Here is a 21,482-nt window from a genome sequence, read left to right as displayed (position 1 = left end):
CTTGCTACTTGGAAGGAAAGCTATGAAAAACCTAGACAGCATATTAAAAAGCAAAGATATCACTTTGCCGACAAAGGTTATAGTCAAGGCTATGGTTTTTCCAGTAGTCGTGTATGGATGTGAGAGTTGGACCATAAAGAAGGCTGGGACTTAAGAATTGATGTTTTTGAATTGTGGTGCTGGAGAAGACTCTTGAGAGTCCCTTGGACAGCAAGGAGATCCAACCAGTCCATCCTAAAGGAAATCTGTCCTGAATATTCACTGGAAGGACTGATGCTGAAGCTGAAACTCCAATACTTTGGCCCTATGATGTGAAGAGCCAACTCGTTGGAAAAGACCCTGATGCTGGGAAAGATTAAAGGCCAAAGGAGAAGGGGGTGACAGAGGATGAGATGGTTTGATAGCATCACTGACTCAACGAACATGTATCTGAGCAAACTCCAGGAGATAGCAAAGGACAGGGAAGCCTGGAGTGCTTCAGTCCATGGGGTCACGACTTAGCTACTAAACAACGGCAGGAGAAAATTTAGATGACTTTGTGTATGGTGATGGCTTTTAGATATAATACCAAAGGAAAAGAAGGAAAACAACTCTTAAAACTCAATCTGATTTAAAAATGGGCAAAGTTCTGAACAGACCTCATGGAAGAAGATATACAGATAGCAAATAAGCATATGAAATGATGCACCACATCACATGTCATCAGGGAAGAGCAAATTAAAACAATGAGATACCACTGCACACAATAAAACTGACAACGCTGAACACTAACGAGGCTATGAAGCAACAAGAACTCTCATTCATTGCTGGTGGGAATGAAAAATGGTACAGTCACTTGGGAAAACAGTTTGGTGGTTTCTTACAAAACTAAACATATTCTTACATACATGCCCTTAGTATTTATCCAAAGGAACTGAGAACTTATGTTCACACAAAAACCTGCACACAGATATTTATAGATGACTCACGGGTAACTGCCAAAACTTGAAAGCAACCAAGATGTCCTTCAGCAGGTAAGTGGACAAACACTGTCTGATACATTCAGACAACGGAATTTAGTGCTAAAATGAAATCAGCTATCAAGCCATGAAAAGACATGGAAGGGACCTAAACACATATTACTAAATAAAAGAAGCCAATGTGAAAAGACTATGCACTGTACAATTCCAACTTTATGAAATTCTAGAAAAGGCGCAACTATGGAGGCAGTTCAAAGATCAATGTTTGCCAGGGGTTGAAAGGAAGGCAAGATGAAAGGAGCACAGAGGATTTTTTAAGCAATAAAACTACCCCTATACTACAATGACAGGTACATGACATTATAGATGTGTCAAAACCCACAGGATATATAATCTAGGAGTGAACCCTAGGTAAACTATGATAACGATGTACCATTGTATGTCTACCAGTTGTAACAAAATTACAACTCTGGGTAGGGATGTTGATAATGGGGGAGGAGATGTATGCGTGGGGCCAAGAGGCATACGGGAAATTCCGGTACCTTTTGTTCAATATTGCTGTGAACCTAAAACTGCTTTTCTAAAAGTGTATTAAAAATTAATAAAGATATTCACTTCTGACTTAAAAAGAGACTAGATTCTGGCATGAGGTGGACTTCAGGTTCCATTTACAGAGAACTGAGGGTGAAGACACCGGGAAATAAGTTTCTTTTTCCTTCTATAAAGGTTTATTGCCAAACGGAGCAATTTTTCTCTTTTTTGGAGCACCCATAGCCTGAACTCTGACTTCTATAACAAGTTATATAACTTTCTTTGAAAAAAAAAAAAAAAGGCCCTATTAGACTAGGGGTACAAAGGTAAATGGGGGAAAAAACTGCATTGAAAATCCCATCAGGTTTTGTCTAATGTTCTTGAAGGGCTTTAATTTGAACTTCAAGTATATTAGCATCCAGTCCACAAAAGATGATGGAAATAATCACAGTGAATTGGAGAGCCAGAGAACTGAGGGGAAACCAACCAAGGGTTTATGTGTTGCTTTTTCCTTTATGCAATGTTTTCCTGTCTTTAAAGAGGAGCAACTGTGGATTTTCTCTTGTAAAGTGATTTTGAATGTCTGGGTTTGGTTTTAGAAATAGTTTTGTAAGTCTTTGCAGTTTGAAATGATACTTCCTTCCTTAAAACCTTTCCAACACAACATGGGGTTTGAACACTCTCCATTGCTGGGGAGCAGAATTAGTTAGCATTCTTGCCCATCAGTAAAAATGTTTTGGGATAGCACAAACCAAAAGGCTGTCTTTGGGGCTTCTCTGGCAGTTTAATGGTTAAGACTCAGACCTTCCAATGCAGGGGGCCTGGTTGGGGCAGTAAGATCCTGAATGCCATGTGGTGCCCACCCCCCAAAAAAAGAACCCCAAAAGGTTATCTTTTACAAAGGTCCAAGATATTTAACAGAATGAGAGGAAATTAACACAGTATCTTCTTGGAAACAAACTGGGCGCAGAAAGTATCATCTTTGACTTGTTTCTGAAACTATTATTCAATCTGAGGCCAACTATCATGGTTTAGGAGCAAATGGCCCTCTAATATGTCTCTTCTCTTCACTAGAAGTGTCAGACTATGGAGGCCAATTAGAAGTGAGACGTGAAGTCACTCAGTCATGTGCAGTTCCTTGCAATCCCACAGACTGCAGCCCACCAGGCTCCTCCGTCCATGGAATTTTCCAGGCAAGAGTCCTGGAGTGGGTTGCCATTTCCTTCTCCAGCGGAACTTCCCGACCTGGGGATCGAACCCAGGTCTCCCACATGGCAGGCAGACGCTTTACCCACTGAGCCACCAGGGAAGCTCAGAGGCCAATTAGCTCCTCCTTCAAATTCTCGGGTAAGAAGTCTCCTCGAGTGCAGTTTGAATTAGGGTCTTACCCACAGAGCAGTCAACTGTGGCAGGGGATACTGAGCACCATGTGCCCAAGGTCCTCCTTCTGCACACTTGTGGCTAACAAGCGGAGACAGACTGAACAAGCTACGTGATCTGCACGGCCCTGTGCAAAATGAAAAGGCAGCACTTCCTTGTTCAAAAATTAAGACTTTCAAGATGGCAACAGCAGAACATTAAACCAAGTGTGTGGCCCTTCTAAGTGTGGGGTCTTATGTGACTATACAGGTCTCATGCCCTGAAGCTGCTTCACCCGATGGACCTGGATGAACAGCCTCCAAAAGGAATTTCTAGACTCTGTGTGCTAGAGTTGGAACCAGTGTTTCCTGTTTTTTTTTAATTTATCACTTTAGATTGACATGTTTTACACCATTATTGGGCTCTCTTATCCCCTCTTCCGATCCAGTAATTTATGTGGAATTGCCTGAATTATTTACATTATCACTGAGCCACCCATTTATTTCTAAGTTTTTGTGCCTTCATTTTATTGTTAGGCAAAATAGATTTGCATGAACCACTCTCATGAGAAGAGCTGGAGGAGAAGATAATGTCTTTCTCTTCTTCGGTGGTGCCGAGCACCCTGCAGGACCTGAGTTCCCCCACCACAGATCAAACCCATGTACCCTGCAGTGGAAACATGGAGTATTTCTTTTGGGCTGCATTGATTTTTTGTTGCAGCACACGAGGTCTTCTTTGAGGCGCATGGGCTTCTCTCTAGTTATGGCGCTTGGGTTTAGTTGCCCCATGGCATGTGGGATCTTAGTTTCTGGACCAGGGATCAAATCCATGTTCCCTACTCTGGAAGGCCAATTCTTGATCACTGAACCACCAGGAAAGCCCCTGTCCTTTTTAACTTGAATTAATTTTAGACTTATAGAAAAGTTGCAAAGATAGGCTTACCAGTTCCCATATATCCCTCCTCCATTTTCCCCTAATGTCACCATCTGTACCTTAACTCCAGTACAGTTATCAGAACCTCCAAAATTAACATTGTTGCAATACTACTAACTAAAGACCTAATAGTGAGCAGTGAAGGGACTCAGCCATACATATACATGTATCCATTCTCCCCCAAACCCCTGCCTCCCATCCAGGCTGAAACCTAACTTTGAGCAGAGCTCCATGTGCTATACAATAGGTTTTTGTCCATTATCCATTTTAAATATAGCAGTGTGTACATGACATTCCCCAAATCCTTAACTATCCCTCCCCTCCACACACACCCTGCAACCATGAGTTTGTTTTCTAAGTCTGTGAGTACTTTTGTTTTGTAAGAAAGTTCATTTGTATTGTTTCTTTTCAGGTTCCACATATAAAGGACGTCTGACTCCATATGACCCTCTCTGGGTCCAGCCCTGATGTCTCTCTACTTTAGGATCTTGTCCAGGACCGCACATTGTACTTGGTTCTCTCCCTGTGTAGTCTTGTGCAGTCTGTAAAAGCTCCTTAGTCTTTCCTTATTTCTCATGATTGACTTTTTTTTTTTTCAGCTTCAGTAATAAAAATTTATTGAGAATTCCTGGGGTGGTGGTTATCGCCTCCGGACCACCAGGGAGGAATCAACACAGTAGCAAATCACTGAGAAATCACACTGTCCCAACACCCCTGGCCAACACAGGGAGGAAAGTCATTGCCCCAGAAGTGGTCAGTCTTTGTTCATCAGAAGGGTTGGGAGGAGCGATGCAGAGGGACCATCTCATGATAGGGGGGTGAGGGTGGGGTGGGGGTGGGGTGGGCCCCAAGGTGACTCCTCAAACACCAGGGCAGAAACAGATCCACTTCCTCCCTGGAAGCAGAGTTCTTGGTCACCAGGCTCATTTCTTACCCGTGATGAGACTGTCACTTCCCCGGGTGAAACTTTCACCCTGTAGGTTGAGGATGAGGTTGTCAGCAGTGAGAGATACGATTCTGTGAGGTGGCGATCGTCTTGGAGATGTTCTGGGTTGCCCGGATCTTGCGCAGCTTGATATAACCTGGGTTCTTGCTCAGGGCCTCTCCCAGCACCCGTGCTGCCTCGGCCTCACCCTCCGCCTGCACGATCTCCCGCCACTGTTCCTGCTTCGCCTTCTCCGCCAGGAACTGGGAGCGCTGGGCCTCCTGCTGGGCCACTTGTTTGGCTTCCATAGCAGCCATGTACTCTCGGCTGAAGCTCAGCTGGGTAATGGCTACGTCGTCCAGAATGGGGCTGAAGTCCTTGACCCTCTCTGTCAGCTCCCGTCGGATCAGCAAGGACACCTGGGCCCGCTGGGTGATCAGCTGGGAGGCGTTGAACTGGGCCACCACGCTCTTGAGCATCTCGTTGACAATGGACGGCAACACCCGCTCCTTGCAGTCCAGCCCCAGGCGCTGGTACATGCTGGGCAGCTCCGTGGCACTGGGTTGGGACAGCACCCGCAGGGAGATGTTCCCCACCTGCAGGTCTTTGGAGCCTGTGGGGGAGGAAATTTTTCGGGGTCTGGCCCGAATGTCATAGATGATGGGGTATTGGAACCAGGGGATCCTGAAGTGAAGGCCCTCGGCCAGAATGGTGTCCTGCTGCACGCCTTCAATCCGATTAAAGAAAATGGCTCTGTGCCCTCCTTCCACGGTGAACACCGATTTGTGGATGCCGTAGGCCACGGCGCTGGCCCCCAGCAGTAGCTTCAGCGCTGTGCCCATACCCAGGGCCTGGAGGGCAGCCATCCTGCTAAGTCCTTCAAGTTCTGGGCCATGTTCGGTCTTGAGGCCGGCGGCACCAGTGGTAAGAAGGGGGTGTTGGCCCACCTCTACCATGCTCCCCGCTTAGGGATGTCACCCTTCACACGAGGGTCCAGGCCCCAGGTGCTCACGGGCTGATTGACTTTTTTGAAGAGTACTAGTTAGTCATTTTGTCAAAGGCTCCTCAATTTGAGTTTGATGTTTTAGCATAAGTAGACTGAATATTACAGGTATGATGTGCATCCTCAGTGAATTATATCACAGGTTCCTGATGTTATGCAGCTTATTATTGGTGATGTTGACATTTATCACTTAAAGTGACTTCTATTGAGCTTCTCAATAAGTATCTTATGGTAGACATTTTGAGAGTATGCAAATGCTGTTTCTTCTCAAACTTCTGCCCTTATCACTCATTAAAGGAACTTGTCTGCACCAACTACCAGTGTCTACCTAGTGGTGATACTTTCTTTAGTTCTTTTTAAAATTTATTGGCTGCACTGGGTCTTTGTTGCTTCATGGGCTTTCCCTAGACATGGCGAGCAAGGGCCACTCCAGCTGCAGTGCTCGGGCCTCTTATTTAGGCGGCTTCTCTTGTGGAGGAGCTGGCGATCAGTGGTTTCGGTGCATGAGCTGAGTTGCCCCCAGGCATGTGGAACCTTCCTGGACCAGGGCCAGGGATCGAACCCATGCCCCTGCATTGGCAGGCTGATTCTTAACCACTGGGTCACCAGGAAGTTCTATAGTTCTTTTTGTCTTCAGGCTTATGGTATCCAATCAAGATGCTGTTTCCCAGTTCAAGTTAGTTCTTTCCTCCCCATCCTTTTCAGTGTGGCTATGTGACTGCTTTATAATAGGGTCACTGTTGGTACTTTTATTCCACTTGGTTCTCTCCACAGCCTAGTTGGTTTTACTTTATTTGGGGGTATGTGGTACGCCACCACGGCTCTGAGGGTCAGTCACCACTTCCTCATCTCCATCACCCCACTCACGTTTACCTCCCCCAACTTCTGCCCTTCTCTTCATACCCGTTCCCTATAGGGGACCAGTCCCCTTATATTCTGCTGTATCTTTTCTGCATTTCTTTTACACAAACGGGCAAACGCAGTATGTTTCCTCAAATTCCTTTCTTACTTAGAGCAGCATTCTAAAGATAAATCTTTGTGCTTTGTGTTTCTCTCTTGGCAGCGTTTTGGCAACTGTGTTGTGTGTGTGCGTGAGTGCTTAGTCGCTCAGTCCTGTCTGACTCTGTGCGACCCCACAGACTGTAGCCCACCAGGCTCCTCTGTCCATGGGGATTCTCCAGGCAAGAATACTGGAGTGAGTTGCCATGCCCTCCTTCAGGGGATCTTCCCAACCCAGGGATCAAACCCAGATTTCCTGCAGAGCAGGCAGATTCTTTACCAGCTGAGCTACCAGGGAAGCCCATTTTGGTGACCACTTTATATCAGTTCACAGAGCTCTTTCTCAATCTTTAAAATTAAAGTGTGTTATTTACTTATTCTTGTCTGTGCTGGGTCTTCACCGCTGCGGGGGGCTCTTCTCTGGCTGCGGCAGTTGGGGGCTTCCCCCGCGCTGGCTCCTCTTGCTGCTGAGCACCCTCTCCAGCTGGGTCTTCTCGACCCAGGGATCAAACCCAGGTCTCCTGTATTGCAGGTGGATTCTTTACCATCTGAGTTATCAGGGAAGCCCATGAAGACTTAGGTGGTTTCCAATATTTTGCAATTACAAACAGCATGTGTATGTGTATTTTTCCATAGCTGGAGGTATATATTCAAGTGATTGTCACAGATCATTCTCCTCTGCCAATCCTGCCTTTCTTTAGGAACTGGGAGCTGTGCTAATGTTACTGTCCATAAAATGTTTTCTTTCTTCGCTCTCCCTTTGAAGTCTGTAATCTCTGACAATAAGCGTAGACTGTGGTCAGGGGTATTTCTGAGACTTTCTGAGAAAGTCTTCACTCTGTTTCAGCCAATAATTTGGGTGGCACCCCAGTCCTGTACTACAGTAGTGGGTCTCAACTTTGTCTGAACATTAAAATCACCCAGGAGTTTTTTAATATAACATGCCTAGGAATGCTCTAGGTAGATTCTGTAATGAATGCCAAGATCTCTGGTGTGGGGCTCAGGCACCTATGTTATTTTGAAATGCCCAAGAAATTCCAGTGAGAAGAAATTTAGTGTGGCTAAAGCTGAGAACCACTGGTTATAGCCTTGACATGTTACAATAATCTCCTGGCCCTCACCATAGTCCCTGTGATTTGAACCAGCTGCAGAACAAACTCTGGCTGATCAGGAGGTGCTCCACTCAGAGAATTCCTGAATTTTACCTGGAAAAGAGGTAAATACCTGCTGGCCTAATTTCAGGAGGATCTGTCAAAGCCTTTAATGAGGGCCTAGGTTAAAAAAAGTTCTTTCTTACAAACAATCTGAATGACTGGTACAAGCTGCTTCAGGGTGAGAAGGAAGAATATTAAATTTCCCTTTCTCTCCTTCAACATGCAAATCTGGGTACCTTCCTTTGCAGTTGGTAGTATTAATAAGACTTTGTAGACAATTTCCTGGCAGTCTAGTGGTTGGGACTTTGCACTTACACTGCAGGGGGGGCAAGGGTGTGATTCCTGGCAAGGGAATTGGGATTTTGCATGCTGTACAACTTGTTTGGGGAAAAAAAAAGACTTTTGTAAAGTAGAAGTCTACCAATAACAAACTACCAGTAACACTTTTTCATCAAAGATACTACAAGTATAACACACCTGACTATCCTATCTTAGTTATTCTTAGTGCTAAGAAACAAACCCACTGCTAGATAATTATGAGATACAATCAAATGTAAGAAATATTTCTATTTCAGAGATTTTTAAATGTGGGAAAGTATACACAGTAGAATTCGTGAAATACAGAAGATCTTTAGCTTAGACTTCTCTGAACTTCACATCTATAGGAGCACTTGAATTTCTCACAGGCTCCTCAAGCCTAACATGCCCCATTGGGGTCCTCTTCACCTACATTACCAAAGCTATTTCTTTCCCTACATTCTCTATTTTGGCAGAACAGGAACATGGAAGTCATACTGATCTTGGCGCCCAGTGAAAAATGCATTTTATTATGGAGGCCGAAAGTGTAAATGCAGGTACAAATTTATCACTAGAGACAGAGCACAAGTAGGACAGCACTCAGAGAAACGTTTTAGCGTGGTGACCCAAGGGACCCAAGGACGAAGGAGCAGATGAAACTGAGGAGGGTCCTGGAATGCAGGAACAGAAAAACCAGACCCTTATCATCCTTCCCTCCCCCATGCTGTAACTGTTAATGGATTTCAGGTCCTCCTGAGCAGTATAACCTGTCTCCGCGCCACCCCACAGGGAGGAGGTATCTGCCTTACTCTTCCCCCACCCAGTATACGAGCCGCATCCAATCAGCAAATGACCTGCAAGACCCCTATCCCACTCCCTGGACCCTGGCTATAAAAGTGGACCAACGTCGGTTCTCCCTTTAACTAACAGCATCTCCCACTCTAATAAACTTTATTTCCCTCTCATTCTGTCTCATGTCTGGAAATTCTTTTCCAACCCAAGCCCATCCCACAACAGTTAAGACAGAAGCAAGGCAGAGACGCACCCCCAGAGAGAAAAGGTTTGGGCGTCTCCCCTAGTGGGGAGGGGCACGGTAAAGAGGCAGTTCTGCCGGGCCTTTGTCTTCCTTCTGGGCAATCATCTGCTTTCTCTTCCCACACCTGACCTACCTGGGAGCCTCCCCTGGGTACACACGCACCCCTCAGCCAACATGGATCTCGAAGTGCAGGCTTCTGAGAGGAGCAAGGTTCATTATGGCCTGGCAGTATCTCTTGACTTTTGATCCACAAGGAGCCTTTCTGCAAAAGTATAGTGTCTCCCTTGTCCAAAAAGAAGGGGGAGTGGAGATCCCTTAATTCTTTACTCTTAACAGGGTTTCACCCCTCTGGGTCCTTGTCATGACTGTTACCTTAAGGTATTTGTAAGAGACCAACACTGGCTCTTTACCCTGTTTCTGTTGTCACTTCCATTTCGGAGGGCAAACAGAAGGCTGACTGTAAATGCCTTAGCTGGAGCCCACCTATCTCTCGGCTCAAGAAATGCTAAGTTTTAAGTACCCAGCCTGGAGCCCACTTCTTCATGCCCCATGAAATGTAAACAGGAGGCTAGCTGTAAATGCCTAACCTGGAGCCCATCTACCTCCTACAGCAACACCAGCCCACTGACCTCCTGTTCCTTTCCGCGTGCAACATGTCCTTCCCTTTTGGTCAGCTCTGTCTGGTACCTCTCTCCTGAACGCATTGCCTTCTCTTTCCTCCACTGTGACTCTGAGTTAAGTAAGTCTTCCTCATTTCTACAAAATTACTACAGTAATCTCCTGACTACTCTCCACCCCTCTAATCAATCCCTACTCCACACTGTCCTTATTTTCTTTCTTAAACATCAATCTGATCAGATTATTCCTTGCCTAAAAATCCTACAAGATGAATACTCCATCCAAAAAATAGGTGAAGGATATGCACAGATCACCTCACAGAAGAGGAAAACACACATTTGTACATGTGAAAAACTGATGATCATCCTCATTAAGAAATAAATGTAACCATGACATTTTTTCACCTATCCCCAACTGAGAGTTTCAGAGGACAGATTAATAATGAATGATCACAAGGGTGTGCAGAAATACTCCTACAGTCATTGTTAATAGTAAAATATTTTGGATGACATTTTGGCAATGTTTTGGATATGTGAAGGAATGCAATTTGCCTGTTAAAAACCAAAATCCAACCCACTAAATTTGAAGATCTAATTGGCATTATTAAACTAGATCGGTAACATCCCGTCTAGTAAACAGAAGGGCACTCCGGGAGAATGTACAAAACAGAAAGAAAGTGAAGTCGCTCAGTCGTGTCCTACTCTTTGCAACCCCATGGACTGTAACTCATCAGGCTCCTCCACCCATGGGATTTTCCAGAAAAGAGTACTGGAGTGGATTGCCATTTCAGAAGCTTCTTATAGGAAGAAGGGTGGGGTAAGGGAGCTATTAGCAGAAGAAAAGAAAGGATAATTTTTAGGCCAAGAAACCTTCTTTCAGGGAGGAAGGAAATGGCAGGGGTTTTATCATGCAGATTGCTCCTTCAGGGGGAGTTTGGGGTGGAGGCTGGAGTGGAGAGGGCCCAGGAGAGAATTACCTCGTTGGTGCGGACCAGAAAACTTCAGATGAGCCGATAAAGACTACGTTTCTGGGGAAGGCTGAGAGAGCACTTAGGTCAGGTATTAGATCTAGATTCAGTTATCTGCGGCTTTAGTACTTTTAAGTACTTTTGTACTTAGTACAAGTGATGCCGTTTTGGGCCTTTGATGGTTTTTTCTTTAACATGCCTAGTTTCTCTGGGCCTCAATTACTGCACTTGGTGAAATGGAGCCACCAGCTACCTTAACAGTCTCAAGGAAGTGAAATAATTTAGGGGAAAGTAGTAATAGTTAACATTTAGTAGGCATTTGCTGTTCTAAGTATTTTATATGTGTTAACTCAATCTTCACAATAACCCTGTAAGCACCACCCCCATTTTACATATAACAAGACTGAGGCACGGAGGACAAAATACTGCCCAAAGGGTAAGTTAGTACTAAGAGTGAAGCTGGGATGACTGGTTTTAGATAAGAGGATCTAGCTTCAGTCCTTTTTTTTTTCTTGCAGCCACTTATGCCTGTCTTTGCTTTTTTTTTTTTTTTTTAATGATTGCCCACAGCACCCATACTCAAAGCTCGTTTATATAGAATTTGCCCGTTCGCTAATTACATCAACCGTTCTGTCGTTGCTTTGGGCATCTCATCACAGCCCCGCCTGGTTGAGCTCCAGGGAACGCAGTCACCTCTCGTTCCCATTCACTTTCGGCGTCTTGGCGAACGCTGGGTATAGGGTAGATCCTTGTATAAATGCCACTGGACGTTTCCGTGGGATCGACACATACCTTTACAAACGTGAAATAACTTTCCCAGACTAAGACAGGTACCCGACAAGCAGCGCGCGCACGGGCTGAGTACCGCCGTGACCGCCGTGAGACCCGCCGCAAGCTCTGGGACCGACCTGTCCCGCGGGCCCCTTTACTTAAGCGGCACCCAGCCGGAACCTTTCAGTCGCGGCCGAGGCACCCCGCCGGGACGGCGCGCGGAGCACACAGCAAGGGCGGGTGAGTCGTCTAAGTCTGTGCCTGAACCGTCTAACTCACTTACCTCGCGCCTCGCGGGGACAGCCCCAAACTCTGGCACGTGGGAAAAACCGAGTGACGACAGCATTTTCGTTCCTTAAAAAATACCACATTCAAGTGGTTCCGAGGGTGGTCCGTCTTCTTTTTGGTTAGGCATATTTGTGGACAGCCCCCCGGAAACGAAGGCGGAAGCGAGGGCAGGCGGCGGAAGCCGCGGGGTCCTCTGAAGCAGGGAGTCTCCGGGGCCTGCGCCGGCGCTCTGCGGCGCCCCCGACTCGGACGCGGGCTTCGCGGGCGGGCGCGGGCGCGGGTGTCGTCGCTGAGCCGAGGCCGGGCGGCCGGAGTCCTCAGGCATGAACCTCGAGTTGCTGGGTGAGGAGGGCTGTGGCTGCGTCCGGGGGAAGCTTCGGTCCTGGAAAGGAGGGGCCCAGGCGGAGGGGACGCGCCTGCAGCCTCAGGGACCCGGCTCTGGACGGATCTGTGGGCGCCTCGGTCTGGAGCGGCGACTGGGGCGGGAAGCCGGGCATCTGCCCGAGCGGAGTTTGTCGCTCTCTTCGGGCGTGCTTTGCAGTTCAGTGGTGGAACGACAGGGACAGGTAGTTTGCGAGTTACTTTCGAATACAGGTGCTGCAGGAGCCCAGAGCAGGACCAGAGTTACGCTGGGGCGGGAACCTAGGAAGTGAGGTGAGGCTCTGAGCACTTGTCAGGGTTTGGTGAAACATGGGTGCCTAAGGAGGGGAACTTGTGTGTTTTGTAGTAGCAATGCCTCATTGAGTAAATGAAAAACTCAGAGGCTGCTGACCTGAAGGCACTAAGCAAGTAAATGGTACAGTTGGCGCTGGAATCCAGTTGCCTTGACTTTATGTTACTTAGCAGGGACGCTGTGTCAAACACTGAACAGTGAGCTGGAAGGCCGTTTTCTCTTGTCACACACTCTGATTCATTTCTTCCCCACCCTTTACTCAGTCTCTTTATAAACTGTAGGTCTTTCTGGGTTTTCATCAGGTAACGTTTAGCATCATAGCCTAAGGATGTCAGGTTTTCAAGAACGTCTAAGTGACTTAATATGTTTGTTTATGTTTTTAAAAAAATTAAATTCAGAAGATATGCTGACGCTCCTAAGGACTATAAAGCTTTTTAAGGAGTGGTTTTTGCTTTTAAGGGCTTCCCTGGTGGCTGAGCGGTAGAGAGAGAATCCGCCTGCAATGCAGAAGACTCAGGTTCGATCCCTGGGTAGGGAAGATCCCCTGGAGAAGGACATGGCAACTCACTTCAGTATTCTTGCCTGGGAAATGCCAGTCCATGGGATCACGAAAGAGTCAGACAGACTGGCCACTAAACAACAATAGCAAAGGGCTAAGAACATCTAAAAGAAAAGAGGGAGTGAATATCTTTGGGGCAGAGCAAGAAAGGTAATCCAGAAAGAAAAACAAAACCTGTGGAGGATTTGCAGTTTTGAGTGGATATCTAAGACTGGCAAAATGTTGAAAATATTGGGAGGAATGCTTCTTAGGAATATGTTTGTGCTAAGGTGTCAGTGAAATGAATCCTAAAGATACTTTCCCGCTTGGCCAGGTTGTGGGTACTGTGAATAACCTGAGAAGGTGAAGAGACAGGGTTGTTGCTGTCTGGTCTGTGGGGGCTCTTAAATGCCCAGCTGAGAAGTGTTGCTTTTTAAGGAAAGTAGAGCAGATGCGTTAAAAGGTTTTGACCTGTTAAGTAACTCAGTCAGAGCTATGATTTTTTTAAAAAAAGGTTTATCTGACAACAGTGTGGGGTGGAGTCTTGGAAGCTGTGAAACAAGCTTGGAGGGCTTAGGGTAGATGAGGGATACAGAAGATCTGAACTAGAAAATGGGAAGAAAAGACATAGAGAATGTAGAGTTGACAGTTTGAAAATTGATTGCTTATCGTGATGGTGGTGGTGGCGGTGCTGGTGGTGAGGAAGAGAGGGGAGTGAAAAATGATGGGACTCAATCATGGTGCTATTCATAAACATTTAAGAACATCTGGAAAAGACAATTAACATTGGGTATGTCAAGTGTTGACCTGGGATTTAGGAGAGAGGTTTGTTTTTATGAGAGGTTTATAATACTCCTACAGGTAAGCTAATCAAAACCTTGTGGGTAGATGATAAGACCCAGGGAGAAAGTGGGAGGCGAAGAAAAGGTAACCGCTGAGGACAGAATCTTGGATAGTAATCGCTCTCTCAAGGATAAGAGGAGGAATGAGTGATAACATACCAGCTAACGGTTACATGCTGCTTACTCTGAGCTAGGCCTGATTTCAAGTGCTTTTCATAAATGTATTCATTAGAGGTGAAAGAGCATACAGGTTAGTGTGCTGTCTTCCAAAGAAGCAATTGTAGAGCAGTTGAGGCTCAGAACTGAGAAAGGGCTACTCACTTTTTGGGCAACTTGGGACTCCTTAGCAACTTGAACAGAAGCTAATTACAGTTTGGGGAGATGTGGGAGATGGAATGGAGGCAGAGTTGATTCTTGTTTTAAAAAACTTGGGGATGGAGGAGAAGTAATAGGCTCATACCTTGAAAGAGAGCAGAGTCATAGGACGGAGTTTTCTTGTATGGTACAGAATTTTCATGCAGGTAAAACTTAGGAAGGAACATTAGCATTGGAAGGTTAGACAGTTTAAAAGACTGACCGGATTCAAAGGCTATAATCTTCTATGGCAGTGACTGAATTTTCCCAGTGAGAAGGTTGATTATTGAAGAGGAGACAGGGACAGAAGTGACGTGACTGTGGGGGCACACTAAAGCGTGTCTGGCTGTAAGGAGAGGGTGATAATGTGTTCTCAGTGTGGACTCTCACATACTTTACCTCTGCAACCACTTTCTCTTTTAAAAAAAAATTTATTTATTTATTGGGCTCTGCCGGGTCTTAGTTGCAGCGTGTGGAATCTAGTTTCCTGGCCAGGGTTCAAACCCAGACCCCCTGCGTTGGGAGCACTGAGTCTTAGCCACCGAGGCCTTGCTGTGTATTAGGCAGTATGCACTGGAGATAAAAGTTAAGTAAGTTTTTCAAACTTAACTTCAACTCACAGTAAGAAATGTATTTTGTCATAACCCATTGTATATACATGTAACTAAGTTTCTCAAAATGATACTAATTGTTGTTTTGCTCAGTGGCCTCTGATATCTTCTGTTCTAATCTATTAAAGAACTTGTGTGGCTCACTGAATGATTTATCCCTTTGTGGTGGATTGGGTCCTAATGTTTGGTAAACACTGAAGTAAGTACAGTTTTTGCCCCGGATAGATACGTAGAACTAGGAGAGGACCTCCCTGTAGCTCAAATGGTAAGGAATCAGCCTGTGACGCAGGAGGCCAGGGCTCAGTCCCTGGTCTGAGGGGACTTCAGGGCTAGGAAGTTCCTCTGGAGAAGGGAGTGGCAATCCACCCCAGTGTTCTTGCCTGGAGAATTCTATGGACAGAGAAGCCTAGTGGGCCACAGTCCATAGGGATCGCAAACAGTTGGACACACTGAGCGACTAATGCACACACAGGAGGAGAGGGGTGTGAACAGATGACGGTATGATGTGGAACCACAATAAATGGTAGGAATCCATTATGGGAGTCCAGCTGAAAGAGCAGTTAATTCTGCGTTGTTGGGGCGGCAGTAGAATTTGGGGATGATTTTATAGCAGAAGCGTCATTTAAGTCAGACAGTAAAGATGGAGTAGGATTTTTCCAAAGGGAAGAGATGATGAAGGTGATTACCAGTGCAGAGAACAGTAGGGGCAAACTTGAGGCATGGACATGATAGTAGCTTACAGCTGGTGCTTAGGGGGGATTATGCAAGATTCTGTCCCAGGTGCTAATGGGGATTTAGTCAAAGATAAAATAGTAAACACTGGTTGGGGCCAGATTATTGCTTTCTAAAACTGTGCCTAGGATTTTAGTATATAGTTTATTTTAGCAGGGGAGATTTTTGAGCAGGTAAGTGATGTGATGAGATTTGGGGCCTAGAAAACAGGCTGTAGCAGCTTTGTTAAGGATTGATAATGGAGGCCAGAGTGGAGCCAGGGAAATGTAGTAATTACAGCAGCCGTGGCATCAGATTAGGTTGCGGTAAGATCAGTTACTTAGCCACTTGCAGGTTGCATTTCTCTAAAAAGAAATGGTGCTGACTCTTGTCATCACCTGTTAGATTGAGGAAGTGGAATGGAAACTGCTACCTGGACCTAACTGTTACAGTAGGAAATAATTAGTTGGCAAGTCCAAAATACTTCCACTGGGAGAAAAGGACCTTGAAATTTTAAGAGTTCCTGATACCAAGTTTTTAAGGAGGAAGATGTTCAGCAGTTTAGGGAATAGGTATTATTCCATGTCATCAGACTGGGAGAAAGAAGTCTCTAAAGACCTAGAAAGCCAAAAGGCAGTTTGGAGAAGGGATTGTAACTAGAAAAAAAGAGGAGGCCCCTGCAGGAACTGGCGTGCTCCCACTGAAAGCAGTCTAAACTCAGATTCTCAAAAAGAGAAGGGTGCGTTGCTGAAAGAATATGAGGGTGACACCAGCTTTATTTGTTTTTAAATCATTGGCATATAGTTGCTTGGCACCAGCTTTTAAGAATCAGGCCAGGAGGGCCTTCCTTGGTCATCCAGTGGCTAAGACATCACCTTCCAGCGCAGGGGTTACAGGTTCAATCCCTGGTCGGGGAGCGAAGATTCCACATGCCTCTCACCCGAAAACCCAAACAGAAACAAGGGTCCACATTAAAAAAAAAAAAAGAACTGTAGGTAATAATTAAAAAAAAAAAAGTTTCAGGAAAGCTAATGTGATCAAAGGTCAATCCTGTAAGAATGAGGCGGCTTCATTACGTGGAGTGTGAAGGCAAGGAGGAGGGGGCAGCGGGGCAAATAGAGTGACCAGTGGGCGTTGCAAAGGGAAGTCCTTCATAGAGAGAGGGTTAGATGGGTCATTTAGCTCACTTCTCTTGCTTGAATTATGTTCCTTGGGCTGGAAGGAACTTGCATGTGAAAGTGTTGAGGATCTTTGTGTCTTGGGGAGAGAAAAGACATGCAGAAATAAAGGAGATGGGCAAGATTTTGACTTTTTAATAAAGGACAGGTGAGTTTTGTAAATCATAGACTAGTAACCTTGAGGTCAAATTTGGGCAAGTTTATAGATTATAGTGCATGTATACTTAAGAGTACGGTTTCTTGGTCAGGTTCCAGTTTTGCCAGTTTTTCACTGTTAGTTTGGGAAATGACTTGACTTAATCTAACTGTGAAATGAATTATGATAGTACTCCCTTAATAGTGAATGGAGAGGATTGAATGAGACAGCATACAGAAAATCTTAGTACAGTTTGACACACAAGCATTTAGTAAGGGTAGCTGCTAATGATAAATGCAAGTTTGAGTACTTGAAAGAATTGATAAGCCAGCATGAGTTCAAGTTTAGAAAACTCATTAAATTTCTTTATGTGTTTCAAATTAACCTATACAGTAAATATTTATCACAGCAGTGGAAACAATGCAAGTGTTGTTTAGTCACTAAATTGTGTCTGGCTCTGAGACCCCATGGACTGTAGCCCACCAGGCTCCTCTGTCCATGGAATTCTCCAGGCCAGAATACTAGAAGGGGTTGCCATTTCCTTCTCTGGGGGAGCTTTCCAACCCAGGGATCAAACACACGTCTCCTGCATTTGCAGGCAGACTCTTTAATGCTGACCAACCTGGGAAGCCTATTCCTACACATTAGGAGATGACAGAGCTAATGATTTTTAATGCATTCATGTTAGGTACACACACACAGTATAGAATTTTAACTATAAGTGCTTATTTATTTGTTTATGTCTTTATTTGCCATGGCACGTGGGATCTTCATCCCCGACCAGGGATTGAGCTTCTGTCCTCTGCGTGAAGTGTGGAGTCCTAACCGCTGAGCCACCAGAGAATTTGCTATAAATGTTTATTTTTTTTAAAGTCATCTTTTTTTCCCCCTCCCTCCTCCTTTCTTTGTTGATAATCCCATGTATCTCCTTCCATATTTTTCTCTCTGCGTATTTGTATGTGTGTATATACACATGTTAACAAAAAAATGAGATTGGATTATATATACTTTGTGTCTTTTTTTCACTTAAGTAGTACACATAAAAATTCTCAAGAGAATGAATGTAATTTATCCATATTTGCCTGGGAAGTCCCATGGACCAAGGAGCCTGGCGGGTCACAAAAGAGTTGGACACAACTTAGTGACTACACGACCACAGTCCATCTTTGAATACAGCAGTTCATTCATTCTACCAATAGGCGTTTACTTTGTTTCCAGTTCGGGGGCAGGAGTTTTTTTTTTTTTTTTGCAATCAAGAGCAATACTTTAAAAACCCTTGTCCTTACGTACCATTGTTCTGTTTAGGTTTCCAGTTGTAGGGTTATTGAGATGAGGGATATTTTTGCTTTTAATAGATGCTGTCAGATTCCTTTTCCAAACTGCTGTAAAAATTCCCATTTTTATAGACAGTGACTGAAAATATTCCTTTATTCACATTCTGCCCCCAGCAGGTGCGCTGTCTCTAAATTTTCCTGTCTGATGGATGAAAGTGGCATCTCATGTTTCATTTGATTTACATTTCTCTGAATTTGATGTTTTCCTTTGTTTAGAGGCCATCTTATTTCTTCTTGTTTATTCATATTCTTTAGCCTTTCTTTTTGATTGGTTTTCCTTATTGTTATATAGACTTGCTTTATAGTATAGATACCAACTCTCATCCGTCATCTACATTGCCAGTTTTTGTAAATCTTTTGTTTATGGGACCTTGTGCCATGCAAAATGTTCCAGTTTTTATATAATCAGATGTATTTCTCTTCTTTTGGTTTTCTAATTTCGTTAAAGTCTTCCCCACTGTATATTATACATGGAATCTCTCAAATTTTTTTCTAAAATTTTTGATTTTAAAAATCACTAATTTACCTGAAATTTGTTTTTATATGTGATATGGGAGAGGAATCAGAGCTGTTTTTTCTTTCAGATGGATAGTTAGTTGTCCATCCATATAAAATAAATTCTCCACTAAATTGAAATGTCATTTTTATCATATATCAGCAGCCTTGCAGTTCATTTAGAATTGCTTGTACATTTGTCTTTAATCCATCTGGAATTGCATAAGATTTATCAGTTTTTGGAGAAAACCATTAAGCTTTTCTATCCCAGAATGCATTGTAGATTGCCTTTTCACTTATTCGTATTTTACGGTCTTAAATAAGATTTTATAGCTTTCTTCTTTATACATGGCATGTCTTATTACATTTTTCCTTAAATATTTATGTTTGTAACCACTGTGAATGGAATTTTCCCCTTCATTTTCATTTCTGGATATTAATTGCCAATGTAGAGAAAAGCTATTAATGTTAGAATGTTTTCCTGATATAAAACCACCTTGCCTTATTTTCTTACTAATTTGGTGGTGGTTTTTTAAATTAAAATTTCTTCTGTTTTCTAGATAGTGATACCAGAAAAGAAAAATAGTGTTATTTCCTATGTTAATGTTTAAACCAATAGTTTCATTTTCTCATTTCATTGGCTATTATTAGAATGAGCTATTGAGTTTTAGCAAATATTTTTCAGTATCTACTCACAGGATTGTATGACTTAAACATTCTTGATCAAGGATATACATTTGAATGCATTGTGCTATTTGTTCCTTTGGAACGAGTTTGGAGTGGGCCTGTTCTTCCCCCTCCCTCCCCTTGCTGTATACCATTATGCCTTCTTATATGGTAGAATAATAAGCTCTTAAGATTTTTTGTGTTTGGAATTTGATTATAGTTATTTACATTGCTAGAAATTACTTTTCTGTAGAATTTATAGCTGATTCATAAACCTTGTACCATTTATGTTCTTAAGTGAAAGAGACTTGTTTTCTTTTTCACCCATCTGTATCAGGTTTTGTTATTGTCTGTGTTGGTTTTGTAAGACACTACTCTGTGTATTTTTTCTGCTTAGAAATAGCTTGAATAACATTATAATTATTTTTGTGCCCTGAGATTTAGAGGAATAAACCATTAAAAAAAAAAACCATATGGCTCATAAACCATCCATATGCTGTCATTTTTTAATATTAAACATTAAAAAAATTTTTATTTTAATGACAGGTCTTTAACAACTTTTAGGTGTGTTCTTTCCTCATTGACACAGTCAAGAATTTTTCTTCGGTAATCAGTTTTGGAAATATGTCTTTTGTTGCAAGAGTCATTCATGTTTTTTGAATTATCAAGTGAAGTTAAATCCAACTAGGGTTTATTTCTCCTTGGCAACTGTATTTGGGCTTTTTTCCTCCACTCCGTGGTCTTTAAAACCGAGCCCAAGAATCTGATTGTAACAGAATATTAAATGTTAGATGGTGGGAGATGGAGAATGTAAAAATGGCCTTGAACCTCTGGGGGAAGTGGCTTTGTGCTACCATAACCCTATTTGACAGCATTCTTGCTTGAGTTCCTCAACCAAAGTGGCTCGGATGAACTTAGTCTTTTTGTGTATCACTTTCTCTTGTATTCCTTTAGATTCCTTGTTACCATCCTATTAACTAGGATGACCTTCAAAAAGGCTTCCCAGGTAGCGCTAGTAGTAGAGAACCTGCCTGCCAGTGCAGTTGGGTCCCTGGGCTGGGAAGATCCCCTGGAGAAGGATCCAGTCTTCTTGCCTGGAGAATCCCGTGGATGAGAGGAGCATCGCGGTCAGTGGTCAGTGGGGTTGCGAAGAGTTGGAAACGACTGAAGTGACTTAGCGCACAGCACGCAGACCTTCAGAAAAAGGGAAAAAACCCATCCACTGCGTAAAACCAAAGTACAAAATCAGGAGTAGTCTGTGTTGAAGCATAATCATACATTAAAATGGTCCAAGGATTCTGGATTCTCTCAGAATCTTTTTTGTTGTTGTTTTTGACCACGCTGCAAGGCTTGCAGGATTTCAGTTCCCAGACCAGAGAATGGAACCCATGCCCCCTGCAGTGGAAGCACTTAGTCAGAATCACTGGGACCCCCAGGGAAGTCCTTTCAGAATCTTAAATACAGCTTTCCTTTCTCTGAACACACCAAGTCGTGCTCTGCTCCTTCCTGAGTACTTCATCTTTTTAGATTGTGGTTTTTTGTTTTGTTTCTAATTTTTAAGTGAATATTCCTTTTTTCTCTCTCTTTTTTTTTTTTTTTGGTATATGAAAATTTATTACTACCGTGCTTTCATCATCAAAATTTATGATCTTGGTCTTTCCTTCTTGCCTTTGTATAAAGCCAAAAGAGAGACATTGGCTACTTTGACAACCTTAAAGTGGACTCCAGGAATGTCACCAACAGCATGACCTTTGTGACCAAATCCAGCAACCAGAACGTCATCATTTTCCTCAAAAAAATTCAAGCAACCATCATTGGGTACAAAAGCAGTGATTTTTTTTACCATTCTTGGTTGGCTGAACCCTGACACACTTCCTGATGGCAGAATCTGGCTGTTTGGCTTCAACTCCTACTTTTCCAGCACAATTCCCTTGGCGTGAGAAGCGCCACCAGAAGGGCTGGCCTTCAGGGCTGTGCCCAAACGGGCTTTCTTGTCCTGTTTATCATGCCACCTCTGGGCTCGTCGCTGGCTACGGGGCTTCCTGGCAGCACGAAGGCCGCAACGTCTGCCCATCCTGCCGCACCACGGGCCTGAGTGAGAGAG

General features: G+C 43.9%; 3 protein-coding genes, 1 non-coding gene and 1 pseudogene across 11 annotated transcripts in view; 2 read left to right on the top strand and 3 right to left on the bottom strand.

Annotated features, from left to right (window-relative positions):
* The window catches only part of DSTYK (dual serine/threonine and tyrosine protein kinase), a 76,006-nt gene extending 71,599 nt beyond the window's left edge, over nucleotides 1–4,407 (top strand). For all 3 annotated transcript variants that reach the window (XR_006344870.1, XM_043923335.1, XM_043923334.1), the window contains one exon: nucleotides 4,195–4,407. Coding sequence is in view for 2 of the 3 variants with exons in the window: in XM_043923335.1 (XP_043779270.1) it covers nucleotides 4,195–4,250 (56 nt within the window). In the remaining variant the exon portion in view is untranslated. The remainder of the gene's footprint in view (nucleotides 1–4,194) is intronic.
* Nucleotides 2,728–2,799, bottom strand: TRNAG-GCC. The gene has a single exon. It is a non-coding gene; the product is annotated as a tRNA-Gly (tRNA).
* A 198-nt stretch (nucleotides 4,408–4,605) lies between the features above and the next one.
* On the bottom strand, nucleotides 4,606–5,727 carry LOC122707636 (prohibitin-2-like). The gene has a single exon (XM_043923338.1). It carries the CDS (start codon nucleotides 5,661–5,663, stop codon nucleotides 4,779–4,781), a length of 885 nt encoding a protein of 294 aa, XP_043779273.1. The 5' UTR covers nucleotides 5,664–5,727; the 3' UTR covers nucleotides 4,606–4,778.
* Nucleotides 5,728–12,027: 6,300 nt separating this feature from the next.
* The window catches only part of RBBP5 (RB binding protein 5, histone lysine methyltransferase complex subunit), a 39,683-nt gene continuing 30,228 nt past the window's right edge, over nucleotides 12,028–21,482 (top strand). For 2 of the 6 annotated variants that reach the window (XM_043923209.1, XM_043923205.1), the window contains exon 1: nucleotides 12,028–12,182. In XM_043923209.1, the coding sequence (XP_043779144.1) occupies nucleotides 12,164–12,182 (19 nt within the window). In that variant the 5' untranslated portion in view covers nucleotides 12,028–12,163. The remainder of the gene's footprint in view (nucleotides 12,183–21,482) is intronic. The other 4 variants (XM_043923210.1, XM_043923204.1, XM_043923208.1 and 1 more) reach the window with 3 other exon arrangements.
* LOC122707589 lies at nucleotides 20,963–21,452 on the bottom strand (annotated as a pseudogene).

The sequence above is a fragment of the Cervus elaphus genome, chromosome 14 (assembly GCF_910594005.1).
Source record: "Cervus elaphus chromosome 14, mCerEla1.1, whole genome shotgun sequence".
Lineage (NCBI taxonomy): Eukaryota > Metazoa > Chordata > Mammalia > Artiodactyla > Cervidae > Cervus > Cervus elaphus.
The sequence above is the reverse complement of the archived record's forward strand: the minus strand, read 5'-3'. Positions and strand labels throughout refer to the sequence as shown.

Coding starts and splice junctions, on each gene's coding strand:
- LOC122707636 (XM_043923338.1), bottom strand. CDS start 5,663: ATGGTAGAGGTGGGCCAACACCCCCTTCTTACCACTGGTGCCGCCGGC.